This window comes from Ceratina calcarata, unplaced genomic scaffold, assembly GCF_001652005.2.
Source record: "Ceratina calcarata isolate Rehan_Ccalc_2016 unplaced genomic scaffold, ASM165200v1 scaffold397.2, whole genome shotgun sequence".
Taxonomy (NCBI): Eukaryota; Metazoa; Arthropoda; class Insecta; order Hymenoptera; family Apidae; genus Ceratina; species Ceratina calcarata.
The window spans coordinates 258,276-271,378 of record NW_017163090.1 but is presented as its reverse complement, the minus strand read 5'-3'; the positions used below and the strand labels follow the sequence as shown (position 1 = coordinate 271,378).

At 37.8% G+C, this 13,103-nt stretch overlaps 4 protein-coding genes across 8 annotated transcripts in view; 1 reads left to right on the top strand and 3 right to left on the bottom strand.

The window, feature by feature from the left end:
• Traf4 (TNF receptor associated factor 4) overlaps positions 1 to 8,203 on the bottom strand; it is a 33,492-nt gene extending 25,289 nt beyond the window's left edge. For 2 of the 4 annotated variants that reach the window (XM_026814785.1, XM_026814787.1), the window contains exons 1-2: positions 2,010 to 3,009; positions 1,201 to 1,488 (exon numbers count right to left, since the gene is read on the bottom strand). The gene's annotated coding sequence lies outside the window, so the exon portion shown is untranslated. Of the gene's footprint in view, positions 1 to 1,200; positions 1,489 to 2,009; positions 3,010 to 8,078 lie in introns of those variants that run through there. The other 2 variants (XM_026814786.1, XM_018026997.2) reach the window with 2 other exon arrangements.
• On the bottom strand, positions 4,257 to 6,107 carry LOC113464525 (uncharacterized). The gene is made up of 3 exons (XM_026814727.1): positions 6,087 to 6,107; positions 5,363 to 5,911; positions 4,257 to 5,331 (listed from the first exon to the last, which is right to left on the bottom strand). The coding sequence occupies exons 1-3, from the start codon at positions 6,105 to 6,107 to the stop codon at positions 5,017 to 5,019; spliced, it is 885 nt and encodes a 294-aa protein (XP_026670528.1). The 3' UTR covers positions 4,257 to 5,016.
• Positions 5,845 to 9,643, top strand: LOC108626366 (RUS1 family protein C16orf58 homolog). Of its 2 annotated transcripts, none has more exons than XM_018026994.2 (9): positions 5,845 to 7,434; positions 7,563 to 7,659; positions 7,754 to 7,914; positions 7,993 to 8,185; positions 8,243 to 8,358; positions 8,449 to 8,645; positions 8,713 to 8,972; positions 9,036 to 9,222; positions 9,304 to 9,643. In XM_018026994.2, exons 3-9 carry the CDS (start codon positions 7,772 to 7,774, stop codon positions 9,354 to 9,356), a joined length of 1,149 nt encoding a protein of 382 aa, XP_017882483.1. In that variant the 5' UTR covers positions 5,845 to 7,434; positions 7,563 to 7,659; positions 7,754 to 7,771; the 3' UTR covers positions 9,357 to 9,643. The 2 variants fall into 2 exon arrangements, with proteins under 2 accessions (XP_017882483.1, XP_017882482.1); XM_018026993.2 differs by having other exon boundaries at positions 5,847 to 7,434; positions 7,502 to 7,659.
• LOC108626368 (RWD domain-containing protein 4) lies at positions 9,533 to 10,812 on the bottom strand. Its single transcript, XM_018026998.2, has 4 exons — positions 10,419 to 10,812; positions 10,129 to 10,238; positions 9,860 to 10,052; positions 9,533 to 9,789 (listed from the first exon to the last, which is right to left on the bottom strand). The coding sequence occupies exons 1-4, from the start codon at positions 10,521 to 10,523 to the stop codon at positions 9,622 to 9,624; spliced, it is 576 nt and encodes a 191-aa protein (XP_017882487.1). The 5' UTR covers positions 10,524 to 10,812; the 3' UTR covers positions 9,533 to 9,621.
• Between the last annotated feature and the right edge of the window lie 2,291 nt (positions 10,813 to 13,103).

Below are 13,103 nucleotides of genomic sequence, written 5' to 3'. Positions count from 1 at the left end.
GCTTTGGGCAATATAGGTATATACTAAGTTTCAGTCTTTCTAGTGTTAAATTAACTACAATAAGTGCTCGATTGTTGCTTTTAGAGTAAATCAATTTTATCACTGCAATCTACTTTTACCTTTATCCGTATCTGTGGTAAAATGTTACTAATCTAGCGGCAAAAGTATTTCTATCTATATTTAAACAGATGTATAGACGATTCAGTTAGCAGTTTATTAGTTGAGTATTTCCCATTAAAAGCTGCCATTTATACATACGAGGGAGTAGGCGAGAAACAAAGGTAGATGCACACAGCGAGAACCTGTGTAATAGGCTGTCACAGCTGCATACGCGGCAATAGGTAAACAGTCTTGGAGAATGGTTGATGCATGACGTCCCCATTATTCTACCTCGCAAATCGGATTGTTTCGAATTGATAATGCACTCGTTCCAGTTTATACATCAGGGAGCATCCTCCGTTACATCGCGATGCATCAAACAAATGATGCAATTTAGCAATCGTTAGCCCGCAATTAACGCGTTGATACTTATCAGTGTGTAACTCGAGTAAATTTAATTGGGAACATTAAATTTCAATTACTGAATTCATAATAATGAGATACGTATTTTTTATACGAATTAAATATAAAATAAAAATTGCTTGTTATTTTTTAATCAGATGACTAAAAACTTTTAAGTGTCTCAAGGATTAAATTAATGTATAAGAATTTTATAATCTTGTGAAGTTTTAATTAACGAAACGTTTGTTGTGGGAAAGTTAACGTGGAAGTGAATTGAAATTGTTCGGTCTTGGAACTTGGAACGCGGCCGGAACACGTGCGTATTCACGCCAGGAGGGACGAACGCCATTACGTTCATTTATGAGAAGAAACGCTCGTAGAGTCTATTGTCTCGATAGGCTTTTCTACCTGCCCTGACTAGCAATGTCCGAAATTTGTTTTCCAAATGGCGACCCTGGGATTTCCCTTACTTACAGTAGTACGGCTTGTGAATGGTTTATGACGCTAATACTTTTAAATCCCTTTACTTGACGCTGACAATAACTATTTAACTAAAAATATTCAGTATAACTATTGCTCAAATATTCTGGCCTTAAATGTTCTTTACAATGACGTCTTTTAATAAAACAGTATTACGGAAACGAAAGAGTCGGAATATTGTCTATCTAATTAAAGAGATGTATGGAAGAGTTTACTCACCGAATATGAAGTCCGAATGGCATTCTAAAGCACTAAAACAAGCGATGACATGTCGGATCCATGTAAAAATAGTTAACAGTCACTTTACAGAGAAAATTCACCTCTGAACTAGTTGTAAGTGGAGAATACGATATTACACTAAAATGTCCTTCACTATTTAGGGAACTTGCGAATACCAAGCTCGTAAAATCGAGAACCATTGGTAGGCTCGACCCTGCGGAATTTTAGATCTTCCTAGGCCATCCTTGACGGATTAGTTTATTGTATTATAGTCTTCCTTCTTCTTAACTGTAAACATGGTAAATAATATACGTATTAAACAAAGTAAATTATCTACCTACAGGGACTGTTCAGGGGATATTCCAAAGACCCTAACGTTCCCTTTCAAGGAAGGACACAATTGGTTTCTTGCACCGTTATGAATTTACCAATAATACTCTTTTAGACCTTAGTGAGCCTTTCATTCTCTCAGGTAGCTAAATACGCAGTACTAGCTATCGAGTGTCAGAAGAGAATATATTGAAAATTTGTGTATATTTGTAATTTAATAACGATAAGGATTTAGATAAACTATCGTAGACAGTTTTCAATTTTATGAAGCCTACATTTTGACAGTAACACTCAAAATTCAATATTCTGGAATGAAAATAGACATTTTCATTTAGAAAATTTGGAAACTCCACAGCGTATCTGTCATATATTGATTAGATTTATAAAACTTGTTTGAAAAATTACGGATTGGTCCCTTAGAAGGTATCACTACGAAGTTATCGAAGGAGACGATATTACAGCGTGAAATGAAATCGAACCTTTGGATTCCAGTGGATAGTTCCAGAGGAGCGTAACCGGTCGTGGTCGCAGGAGGCACTAATGGTCGCGCGAGCCGCAAGACTCGCGACTGTTATCAGCGGGAGAGGAAAAGTTCGATAGAGCTCGTCTGTGGTGAACGACGGCGTAACATCGACTGCGTGTATGTGCAACGCGTGTCCAGGTAAAACGTGCAAACCAACAGAGCACAATACCGTGACCGTCCGCAGGAGCGAGCGGGGAAACTAAAAGTCCCATAGGATATGCGCCACGTTCACCTACTCTATACACTGTGTACACCTAGATACTTATGAAGGCAGGTGCCGCCGGTAGACAGGTGAGCGTGGCGGAACACAGGAAGTGCCAGAGACAGAGAGGCATTATAAAACCGTGGAATGGTGGGGACGGGGCAAAAGGCGATTCAGAAAAGAAGGGAAGAGACAAGAATGCCGTGCGACTTACGGTCGCGTGCTCGCGAACCCTTCGGCTAGACAGGGCTTGCAAGCTTAAATTCTTTCAGAATAATAATGTTGAGTAAAAGAACTATGTATAAACGTTTGCCGTTAGACATTTCTCACTTTACGGAAAGTGTCTGCATAATTTCCGGTGTATACAAGTATCTTATAATCTGCTCTAAAGATTCATGATATCTATAAATTACTGACGTTCAATTTCTTCGAAAACTTAAGGTAAATATACACGATAATCTTTTGCAGTACATCTAGATGCTTGGCGGTGGTCCAAGTCGGACCATTCACCTTCAAAATCGTGTCTATTTGATCGTCGCGATTATCTGGACGAGATTTCAAAAAGAAAATTTTCCATCCTTCGACTTTCCGTTCACACCATAAATGGTAATGTAGCAGCTGCATTTCTAAGAATCGTCACACGCATTCTAGGCTTGATTAGCGACGAAACGAACGACCAAACATGACTGTTCGAGACTTCTTAACAAATCTCGTTCCATCCTCGTTTCGTTGGAATCGTCAAGGGTCAATGAAAACGGCAACGATGACTGCGAAATACTCTCCATGCAGTAAAAAGAAATTGGAACATGGAATTCCAAGGTGCCGTTGCGTTATCAAACCACCACCATTCGTCTCTCCGGAGACGCACAAAGCATCGAATAGGGCCACGTTGTTATGCGACTTGCGACTCCGAGCACAAGCATAGCTTGCGACAGAGGCTCTTAACCGACAGTCTCCAGGGTGTCGAATCAATTCACATGCATAGAATTGTTTTAACAAAAACCATTTAACATAGCATAGTATATCTATTTTTTTATATTTTCGTTTTCTATAAATATGCGTATTGTCAATAGACGGTTTTGTAAGTTCAGACATTCTCTAGATTTAGATCATTATTAACGTTGGTGGTCCCCTACAACGAAACGGTATTTAAGGAGGGTTTCATCGCAAAAAGGGTTAAGAACCGCTGGCCTGCAAGGCACACAGCCCCACCTATGGCGTCCCACGTGCTTGTATGCGGCATGCCATATTTCCCGCATGCAGGAGTGCACGTAAGTGCAACAGCGACCGACGAAGTCGTTGACTGGAAAACGAGCACGGGGCCTAGGAAGAGCGGGGTGCAGCGGAGGCCACCTCTGTGTATGTGCATATATGTACTATGAACGTTTATTCGCACTTTTACCCGGCCCGTTTAAGTGCGGCCGGTTTGTTTATCGGGAGCTTCTTGGTTTCAAGAACCGGAGCGCCAACACCCTCTTGATACAGTGATACGCTTTTGTGTCAAACAGAAACTCCTAACCGGAGGATGTTTAATCATAGCGGATTGTTTGGAAAGTTGTTGTAGATGGTTTCTTTTTTATAGTCAAAGAACAGATGTGGACTCTGAATGAATGAAATAAAAATTTGGAACATGTTGGACGTATCGTAAACAAGAAACTATTCGGTGGTTTATGAGTGTTTATAAATACATGAACTACTGTAAAAGAGCGTTGCTTTAAAATGACTCAAACTTGAAGTATCTATTAGTTTATAATGTTTCACATATAGACAGTAAAATGTGTATACTTATATCTGTTCTTTGGAATAACCGATGTTTGCGCTACTGTCAGAAAATGTACTTTTTGTTCCTACGAAAAACCGTTAAACACATTACCAGCGTTGATTGTTCATCGCCTGAGGTAAAATTGCAATAGATGCAAGTCAGAGTACCACTTTTTACGCTGTAGAAAATCTCGTTACAAGTACTGTGTTTCTGTGAGATCTATAATAGTCGCTGATATGTCTAATGTCCTTGATCGTCGCTGAACTCGATTGGCAACGTCAGTTCTTGCGTAAATCGAACTATATAAGTAAACAGTGGCGAAAATTGCGAAGCTCTTCATAATTACGCTGAACTTGTTTCTTTTTAAAGTAGATACGCAATAGGAAAATGTCTGTCTGTTAAAGAACAAAATACAGAACAGAGAATTTGGAAAGAAAATCGGATTTAATAAAAATTAAATATTAGCCACGTGTAATGTACAGTTGTATGGCGAATGAGTTCAGTTAGTCGGGAAATCGGAATTGGAATTAAACAAAGCACGATCGAAGGGTTTACTCGTGATCGTAATGTTACGTTTGAACCTCCGTGACTTCCGGTGGAACTCGCCTTTCCGGTACCCCCATCATCCAGCCCACGCGTTCTAAGGTTTCTTTCGAACATTTCCTTCCCATCAGGATGCTTAAAGTACCATCATGACAACGTTTTCGAACCGGATTCAAATGGCGGTGGATTACAGCGACGGGAATTATACGACGCATATTTTAAATGAATAAAAATCATATTTGCGTAATTAACAAATTATGCGACATTAATATGCCACTAATTGGATCCTTCTGTTTTTTGTTTCCTATTTTAATCAATTTCTTATGAAGGAAATTATAAATATTTATACTAAACTAGTATGTAGTTCGCGCGATATCGATGATCGTACAGAAATTTTTGAATACTATCCTAAGTAGATGCCAGTTTGTTTGCTCGACTACTTGATGAAGGTTGTTTTCAACCGTCGACAGAGATTCTTCTCGCAGACGAAACAATCTTTAATGTTTCCGATTTCTCATCTGGAACGAATGACGTTTTTCGTACCTTATGCGGTTCACTTTCGCTTAAATTATGATGAACCATCACTGTACTCTCTTTCGGACTAGGATCACGAGAAAAACTAAAGCGTTTTTTCAACCGCCTCGACAAATTCGTAGGCGTGGATCTTCTTTTTTCTAGTTCAGGAGTAAAAAGCGAAGGACTTCTCGAAGCTAATTTTTTTATGTCTGTTTCTGATGTCTGAGAAGCTCTGGTGACTATAAATGGTAGAAGATTTATCGATTATGCTGTGTTACGTATCTATTCCTAAACTCAACAAACCATTACCTAATATAACATCAGGTTCGCTTATGCTTGACCAAAAATCTCTGATTCTGTCGTTTTTATCTTGCCATTGTGTCGTGATGAAATCGATGGAGTTCCTTTTAAATCTCCCCCACTTGTTCTGAGATTCTCGATGAAACTTTCTGAGATGTTTCGTAGATCTCGCGTTGGTATCGAACAACTTTTTCATCCTCGTTGTAGAAGTTTTAAAAGCATTTTTCAAGAATCCTGAATCCCGACGAAAACCGATAGGCTTTTGTTCCGGTAGATCCATTTTAATCGTCTCTCTCGCGACAGGCTGTTTATTTCCCATATTAGTCGAACGCCTTCGGGAAGCGGCGTTCAAACTTGGATTTTCTGGCTCATGATTTTTCACGCGCGGCACCAAACGACGCAGTTTCGCGTGCAGTTTCTCGATTTCCTCGAGCTTCTCTAAAATTTCCTTCACGTACTTCTCGGACATGTTACGGATAGCAAGATGCGCAGCATGTTTACAAATTCCAAAAATACGTAACGCACATTTCAGTTTCTAACTGAAACGAGGGAACAGATGAGACGCAACGCGAAACGAAATTTACTTCACGGCAATGACACGAAATACAACCTACAATTTTAATTAAAAGAATTGTGCAAGCATTAGGGTTTAACTCGAGCGATCGGTTTCCTCACTTTAGCAAACGTAACATTTCATTCTAGTCACTTACTTTACTTTGAACGCATAACATGGTGTCAGATAAAGGTACCGGTGAGAATGTCAACGCACGCGAAACAAGTAATACCAAATCGTTGTTATTGCCGCGTCCAAGATGAAGGAGTGAGTCTGAACGAGATCGCAAAACTCATAAACACTTTAAATCAAAAGATTTTAGACTTGCGAAATGAAGTCAGTACTCTAAACAATATCAATCCTGATATTCCCGATGGAGAACGGAAATTACTCGAAAAGTCCCAGCCAGTTTCTTACAACAGAGAAATCGACGATTTACAAAAGAATGTGAGGTACAATAAATGTATGATTTCAGAAAATTCAAAAGTTCTCGCTAATATCTTTCAAAATGATTCGACAAATAAGAAGAGTATATCGAAAAATATCAAAGATGCAAACAGTTCTGAGTCTAAATTAAAAGTGCAAACGAAACGTAATCCTGTTATCGAGTTCAAGCCAAGAAGAAGGATTAAGAAAATTTCTCACGGAGTACAGTGTAACTTGGCAATGGATCGAAGAAGGAAACGAATTTTCTTAAATTGTTTTAAGACGGACTACAATTTTTTAAAACCGAATAAGAAAATGAAGCTTTCATCAGAATCTGACATTCACATTGGTTACGATAAAGAAAAATTTATCTTAACGAACATCAAACAGGAAGACGAACAAAATCTTCAATTAGAAGTTTACGCATCCGAAGAGGAACCATCGCGTGAAGATGTAGATCGTTTGTGCAAGTTGATTAAAATGGAGCCTGAAAAGGATAAGTTCCAAGAAGATGAATGTCAACTTTTCAAATGTCCAACAAATCGAATGGGCGGTGGCGCAGAGTTCCGTGGAAATCATTTGATTTCCGACTTTCACGATAAGATACAGAAGATCAACTTATATAGAAACGTAAAATTCGATGCGAAAAATGTGAAAAGGAGATTGGACGCTTGCATAAACGAACTTAATGAAATAATCGAAGATGTATCTTTAATCTTTTCAAAATAATAGCAAGAGGGAATCAGCGAACATTAAACGATGAAGGAAGGCGATTTGTTGGATCAGCGATTAAAATATGATACCGATTGATTAAAAGAAAATATCTACTTCATTTGTTGTACTACATACAAATTACTTGTCTCGAAAAAAGTTCGATTGGGAAATATCGTTGCACCAGTGCAAGTGCAACGCGTGTGGATATAATATGGATTGAACACATCTATGAAAACGAAAAGTACATACGATGTCGTGTTGTGCATTCAAATGAAATTAAAGTGATAAGTCCAAGATGCACGAACGATTACTGTTCACGGAAGCCTACGGGAGTGAGAAGGAAACATTTTTTGTTAAATCCAAAGGTAACTTCGCCTTGACACGCCAAATTTCACTGTTAAATTTTCTTAACCTATTGACACGATTTTCCAGATGAACAATCAATAACCGAATTGTTATCAGACACAACCAGAACCAAATCTTTTTATTCCAGTTTCGTGTCGATTCTGAAAGAGGTATTTTTACCTCAAGGATATCCTGACAGCGTTCACCCTGACTACACTCCGTATCAGATATGGGATACGGTTCAGGTTAGGTTCCACTGACAACAGCAATAATTCCTCGTAATATCATGAATGAAATTGTTGTTTGTGACTGTAGTTTGGTATATACTATTTGTTACAGGCATTTGCCAGTACTATAATGGGCACTCTTACAACACATTCCATTATGCAAGGCGTAGGTGTAGGTGAAGCTGCAGCAACACCATTAGCAGCAGCAATAACATGGATATTAAAAGATGGAACTGGAATGGTTGGTCGTATTGTATTTGCATGGTGGAATGGGTAAATAAAATCACATGTGACAGTGTTAAATTCTTCGCTAGTCTCAGTAAAAGTAGTGTTTGTTTTCTTGTTTATTAGAACAGATTTGGATGGTCAATGTAAAAAGTGGAGACTATTTGCTGACATTCTTAATGATTTAGCAATGGGATTAGAGCTACTCTTACCTTATTTTTCTCCTTATTCCCTTGGGATATTGTGTGTGTCAACAGCAATGAAATCTATTGTTGGCGTAGCAGGCGGAGCAACAAGAGCAGCACTTACACAACATCAGGTACATAAGAGCTGGAAACAAATTTGTTTTCTAGTTAGTTACAATGTGATGTTGTAGGCGTTACAAAATAATTTGGCAGATGTATCAGCCAAAGATGGGAGTCAGGAAACGTGTGTAAATTTAATAGCAAGCTTTGTTGGTATTTTAATACTCTCAATGGTACATAGTGGACGGTAAATGTTCTATTACTAGAATTTATTTATTTTCTCGTTATTTAGTAATATTAATCTATACCTATGTATATATATATAATCTGTATATAGATACGTACTGGAACTTTATCTCATTCTGGTAATGGTACATCTCTATGCAAATTATTCAGCTGTGAAAGCATTGTGCTTGAACTCTTTGAACGAGGACCGTTTAGCTTTGATAGTGAAAAGTTATGTTTTAAATGAAGTCATTCCGGTACCCGAGGAAATTAATAAAAAGGAATCTGTGTTATTGTTAAGAAAACCTAGTAAGGATATTTTTTACTTCAAGGTTAAACAATAATCGGCAAGATTACGACCCAATTATTTTTTCAGCGATGAGTGTGTGCGGATTTAATATTAAAATAGGCGTATCTCTGGCTGATCTTATTAAAAGAGATATAATTTTAACCAGTGACACGGAGCTAGCATTGAAACTTTTCTTAGATAGAAAATATTTAATTTCTATTGATGTACAGAATAAAACTATTTTTATATGTCTTAAAAAAGATGCGCAACCTTACGACATCCTCGAAGCATATTTTCACGCTTGTCTTTGCGGCTTGTATATTTGTATGTCTCTGAAAGTGCCACTTGTAAGTAAATCACATAAGTGAACTGTTTTAATGTTTGTATTACGATTTCTAATGTCTTTTTAGGATGTGTTTTTAAGGCCCAAAGTAAGCGATCCATCGTACCCTTTAATGCGAATATACGTACTTAATACGAAATACTTTACTACAAGTAGTAGTGCACAATCTTCAAAAGCTATAGAGAGCATTTACGCTACTAACTTGTTAATTTCTTGTGAATACAAAGCATTTATTAGTGGCCTTGAAAACAAAGGTAAATAATTTACATCTAGATATGATAAAAATTTCATACTCTTCTTTATTATTATTCTTAATTCTTGGCTCTTCCTTTTAGGATGGATAACAGAAACTAATTTATTACCAGTAGCTGGCTGGAGGTTTTTGTAAAGAGGACACATAAAAACGGAGTGTAAATGTTGAACATCGTGACTCCTTTCTTGATATCGTTTACCGTGATAAAATTTTATAATTTTATTTGTATGTCTCATAAATTATGTGTTGGCAATGAGATAAAATTATTTATATTTTTTTATAAATTTTTATCACAGGTGATTATAGTATAGTAAAACCGATATGGAAACCAGTTTATTTCCAATAATTTATAAAAATATAACACGCCTTTAACCTGTACAAATATTTCAATGAAGTTCAACTAAGATTCCTGTTCTTGCTTAGGACCAGTCTGTGATAAATGTTTTACTATGTCAACCCAGTCCCATCCTCTTGGTCTCTCCCCTTTTCCGTCTGCCTTATTCCATTGCCTACGCTTTTGAGCCTTAGTCAGATGTTCTTTCTTTGGTCTTTTTGTTGATTCTTCCAACTTGCAAAATAAATCGGTTTTATCTCATGTATTTTAAATAAATATATCATTTATTAAAATTGCCTCTTACCTGTTGATTCTCATCCGCTATTTTAAGCTGGCTCGTTTGGGTGTTCAAGTCATTAGAATCTGGTTGTGCAGAAATCAATTCTGTATAATGCTCTTGAACAGATTGAAACAATGTGTAGGTCATCGCACTGCCCAACCATTGATCAGCCTCCATTTCCACATGTTGAACCACTTTGTCTTTTACTTCTTGCACACTGTATTCCAATCATTCACCTTTAATGAAAGCAATAGGATGCAAGAATAGTCTGAGTATAATTTGAATGTACTTACATGTGTTTATTGTAGAAAGTGTTCATGTTAATAATAGGCCTTTCTGATGGATACGTCGCACCCCATGAGATTTCCAATAAGAATGACTTCATATCGTTATCTTCTCCATACTACTTGAAACAAAAAGGTTATATGCATGTGCATAATACAAATTTTGCAGAATTTGAACGAATACGACCTACTTATAATTTATATTAGTTCTTAACAAATTGGAATCGTTATTATGTTTATGATTTAAGAGGAATTCAAGTATTTAACGAAATATTCTTGGTACGTTTGTAAGGGCAGACCTTGTATTGGAAAGTAGTTGGTGTCAACTGTTTAAAAGCTGGATCTCCTTCGTATATCGAAAGAAGTACTTCGCATTCCTCCACCTGTAGTTCGGCATCACTCATTTCCTTTCCCAACGTCAAATTTGATTATACTCTAACTATTCTTGCACACGCACCGTTCACGCCGTTCACGCGTTACTTCTAAAGTAGGAAGAACGCTTACACTGGCTTACACCATCACCATACACAATTACACTCAGCACGCAAACGCAGCTGCTTGCTACTGTTTAATGTTTGGCTGTTGGGTCGATTGTGCTGCCTTAATCACAAACGCTAACGCTTCGCCACATTACAGATTTCAGATTAAAGAAATAATTATTATATTAATATCTATCGATTATTGATTTTTAATATTGAAGATTACTTTAGATAAAGATGGCATCGATCGTAGCGAACACGAATGATATATTTCTTCATACTAGATGACGCTGCATGTCCGATTCATCAACAAAAGCTGTGAATTAATTTTTAATTACGTAGTTGCTTGTAATGTAATAAATTGCGACCTTTGCTTTATGAACTGAAGTAGTCTTACTTATTGTACAAAAAATCAAGCTCATAAAATACTATACATACAACCTAATAAACAAAATAAATTAAATAATTATTTTGATTGATTTATTGATCAATTTATTTTAGGAAATTTCGATTTGATTAAGTATTATTACACAGTGAAATGAACAAAGCGAATTAAATAGTTATATATACACCCCGCTGTGCCAGCAATAAGTACTGGCAGAGAACTCAATATAACCACGCACCTTGCGTAACCGGATTTTTACCGGTTACCAGGAACTCAGTGGGTGATAACGAGAGATCTATGGTACGTTACTTAAGCAGATCGATGGCCGATCGGCCGAGACAAACGAGTTCCAATCGATGGCCGTTTTGCAAACACACGGGCCACGTGGCGAACATAAATCACGTCAACCCTTCTCGCCGTTCACATCGGAGGAGACCTTCGTCGAATTCATCGATGATTTCGCGAATTACCCGGGGTTCAAGTATATTACCCGTACGCACTTATATTTCACTGTAGACGTGTGTACGGGATGATTTTCTACGAATTCAGCTTGCACGTCATCTCCGACGTAATGTTTCGCCTGTCCATTATTCATCCGTGGCAATTGCAACTTCGCACGCACATTTCGTGGGCGAATTTTTCTTTTAAACGCCGGCCGCGCGCGTGTTTCGGTTCTTATACCGAGCTTGCCACGGCTGGTCCTTTGTCGGATCAGGAAAAAAATAAAACTGTAAAAACACGAAAAATGATTACATTTGTTATAGTAGAAGAGAGAGGAATAATGTGTCGGCTTTGTCCTGAAATTCTTATAGCAAACAATTGTTTTAATTAATAGGACGATTTAAAGCTTTCATATGTAATTAGCTTTCGTAGTTAATATGTTATCGTAATTTGATTTGTTACCATCAGAAATTCCATATTACCATAATTACTGATATTACCATAATTCTGACTCAAAGGAAGATCATTCCGTTTATCTCGCTAACAATAGCCGTATTATAATTCTATAATATTGATGCGGATACGAGCGCGGCGATTTCGAGCAAATCGGTGATGTGGTTCACCGCATCGGTCGGGGAATAAAGACAATAATAATCGCGAGAGGAAAAAAGTAAGGGTGGCGCCGTAGTGTCGCGAGTGCATGGATCACAAAGAATCGCCTAGGTGGCTGTGATTCAGAGTAGCGGCGGCTTGGCTCACTCGGCTTGTAAGTGCCTGTACGTGGCCGGCCCTCTCTCTAGTTCGAGCACGAGGTGCCTCATGAAACATGGATCGAGAGTCGCCCTGGAAGAAGCTGCGGGAACGAAGCCGACCGCCTGCCGAGCGCTCGCCGATCATCATCGATAGTGATGGGAACAATACCCTCGCGATGGGACCAAAATCTCTTTGAATTATGATCTCTACCGTTGTTGAAATCGTTGGCGAAACATAGGCTACCGTTCTTCTCAATTCTTTAATGCCTACCTCTATATTTTAGCTAGATGAGAGTTATCTATTACTATTTCTTACAAAACAATATTCAGTAATCATTACCATAAATAGTAGATACACTTTATATTATCAGGAACGTAATTGTATTTTTTCATCCAGTGAAGAATTGCTTTTTTAAATATTCAAAGTGTATTTAATTACATTTATAACAATATTATCTAATGAAAAACACATGCGCATTAGTGGACGACACGGTATATTAAAAAAAATGTATTGGAAATTTACATGTTGACTTAATTTAAAAATTTTTTGCCTACGAGATAAGACAAGGTGTTCCAATTTTCTTAAAATCAAGTAAGCCGTCAAGAGAGCTAACAGTTTAATGGTCGAATTCGATCGGTCCCATCACTAATCACCGATGTGACTTCATGCTTCGCGGTTACTACGCTTCGAGCGGCCGAGCAAGAAAAGCTTCCTAGTGGTGCTGGATTCACGGAAATTAGTGCCCTGTATATTGTACAATCCCTAGTAGCTCGATATGCATTATGCGAAACGGGCGACTACAGCCTCGTAATTGTATCGTTTTGAAGCACGCTGCTCTACCTTGTCTTTTTCGCTTCAATATTTCTTGTAAGCCTCCACCCCTTTTAGGATCCTCGATTCCCTTTAACCTCGTACGGTGGGAATTT

Coding starts and splice junctions, on each gene's coding strand:
- LOC108626366 (XM_018026993.2), top strand. CDS start 7,365: ATGCACGAACGATTACTGTTCACGGAAGCCTACGGGAGTGAGAAGGAA. Junction 7,660..7,753: donor AGATATGGGATACGGTTCAG/GTTAGGTTCCAC, acceptor TATTTGTTACAG/GCATTTGCCAGTACTATAAT. Junction 7,915..7,992: donor GTATTTGCATGGTGGAATGG/GTAAATAAAATC, acceptor CTTGTTTATTAG/AACAGATTTGGATGGTCAAT.
- LOC108626368 (XM_018026998.2), bottom strand. CDS start 10,523: ATGAGTGATGCCGAACTACAGGTGGAGGAATGCGAAGTACTTCTTTCG. Junction 10,053..10,128: donor ACTTTCTACAATAAACACAT/GTAAGTACATTC, acceptor ATTGGAATACAG/TGTGCAAGAAGTAAAAGACA. Junction 9,790..9,859: donor TAGCGGATGAGAATCAACAG/GTAAGAGGCAAT, acceptor TTATTTTGCAAG/TTGGAAGAATCAACAAAAAG.
- LOC113464525 (XM_026814727.1), bottom strand. CDS start 6,107: ATGTTATGCGTTCAAAGTAAA. Junction 5,912..6,086: donor TGTTATGCGTTCAAAGTAAA/GTAAGTGACTAG, acceptor CGTTTCAGTTAG/AAACTGAAATGTGCGTTACG. Junction 5,332..5,362: donor ATGGTTTGTTGAGTTTAGGA/ATAGATACGTAA, acceptor TAATCGATAAAT/CTTCTACCATTTATAGTCAC.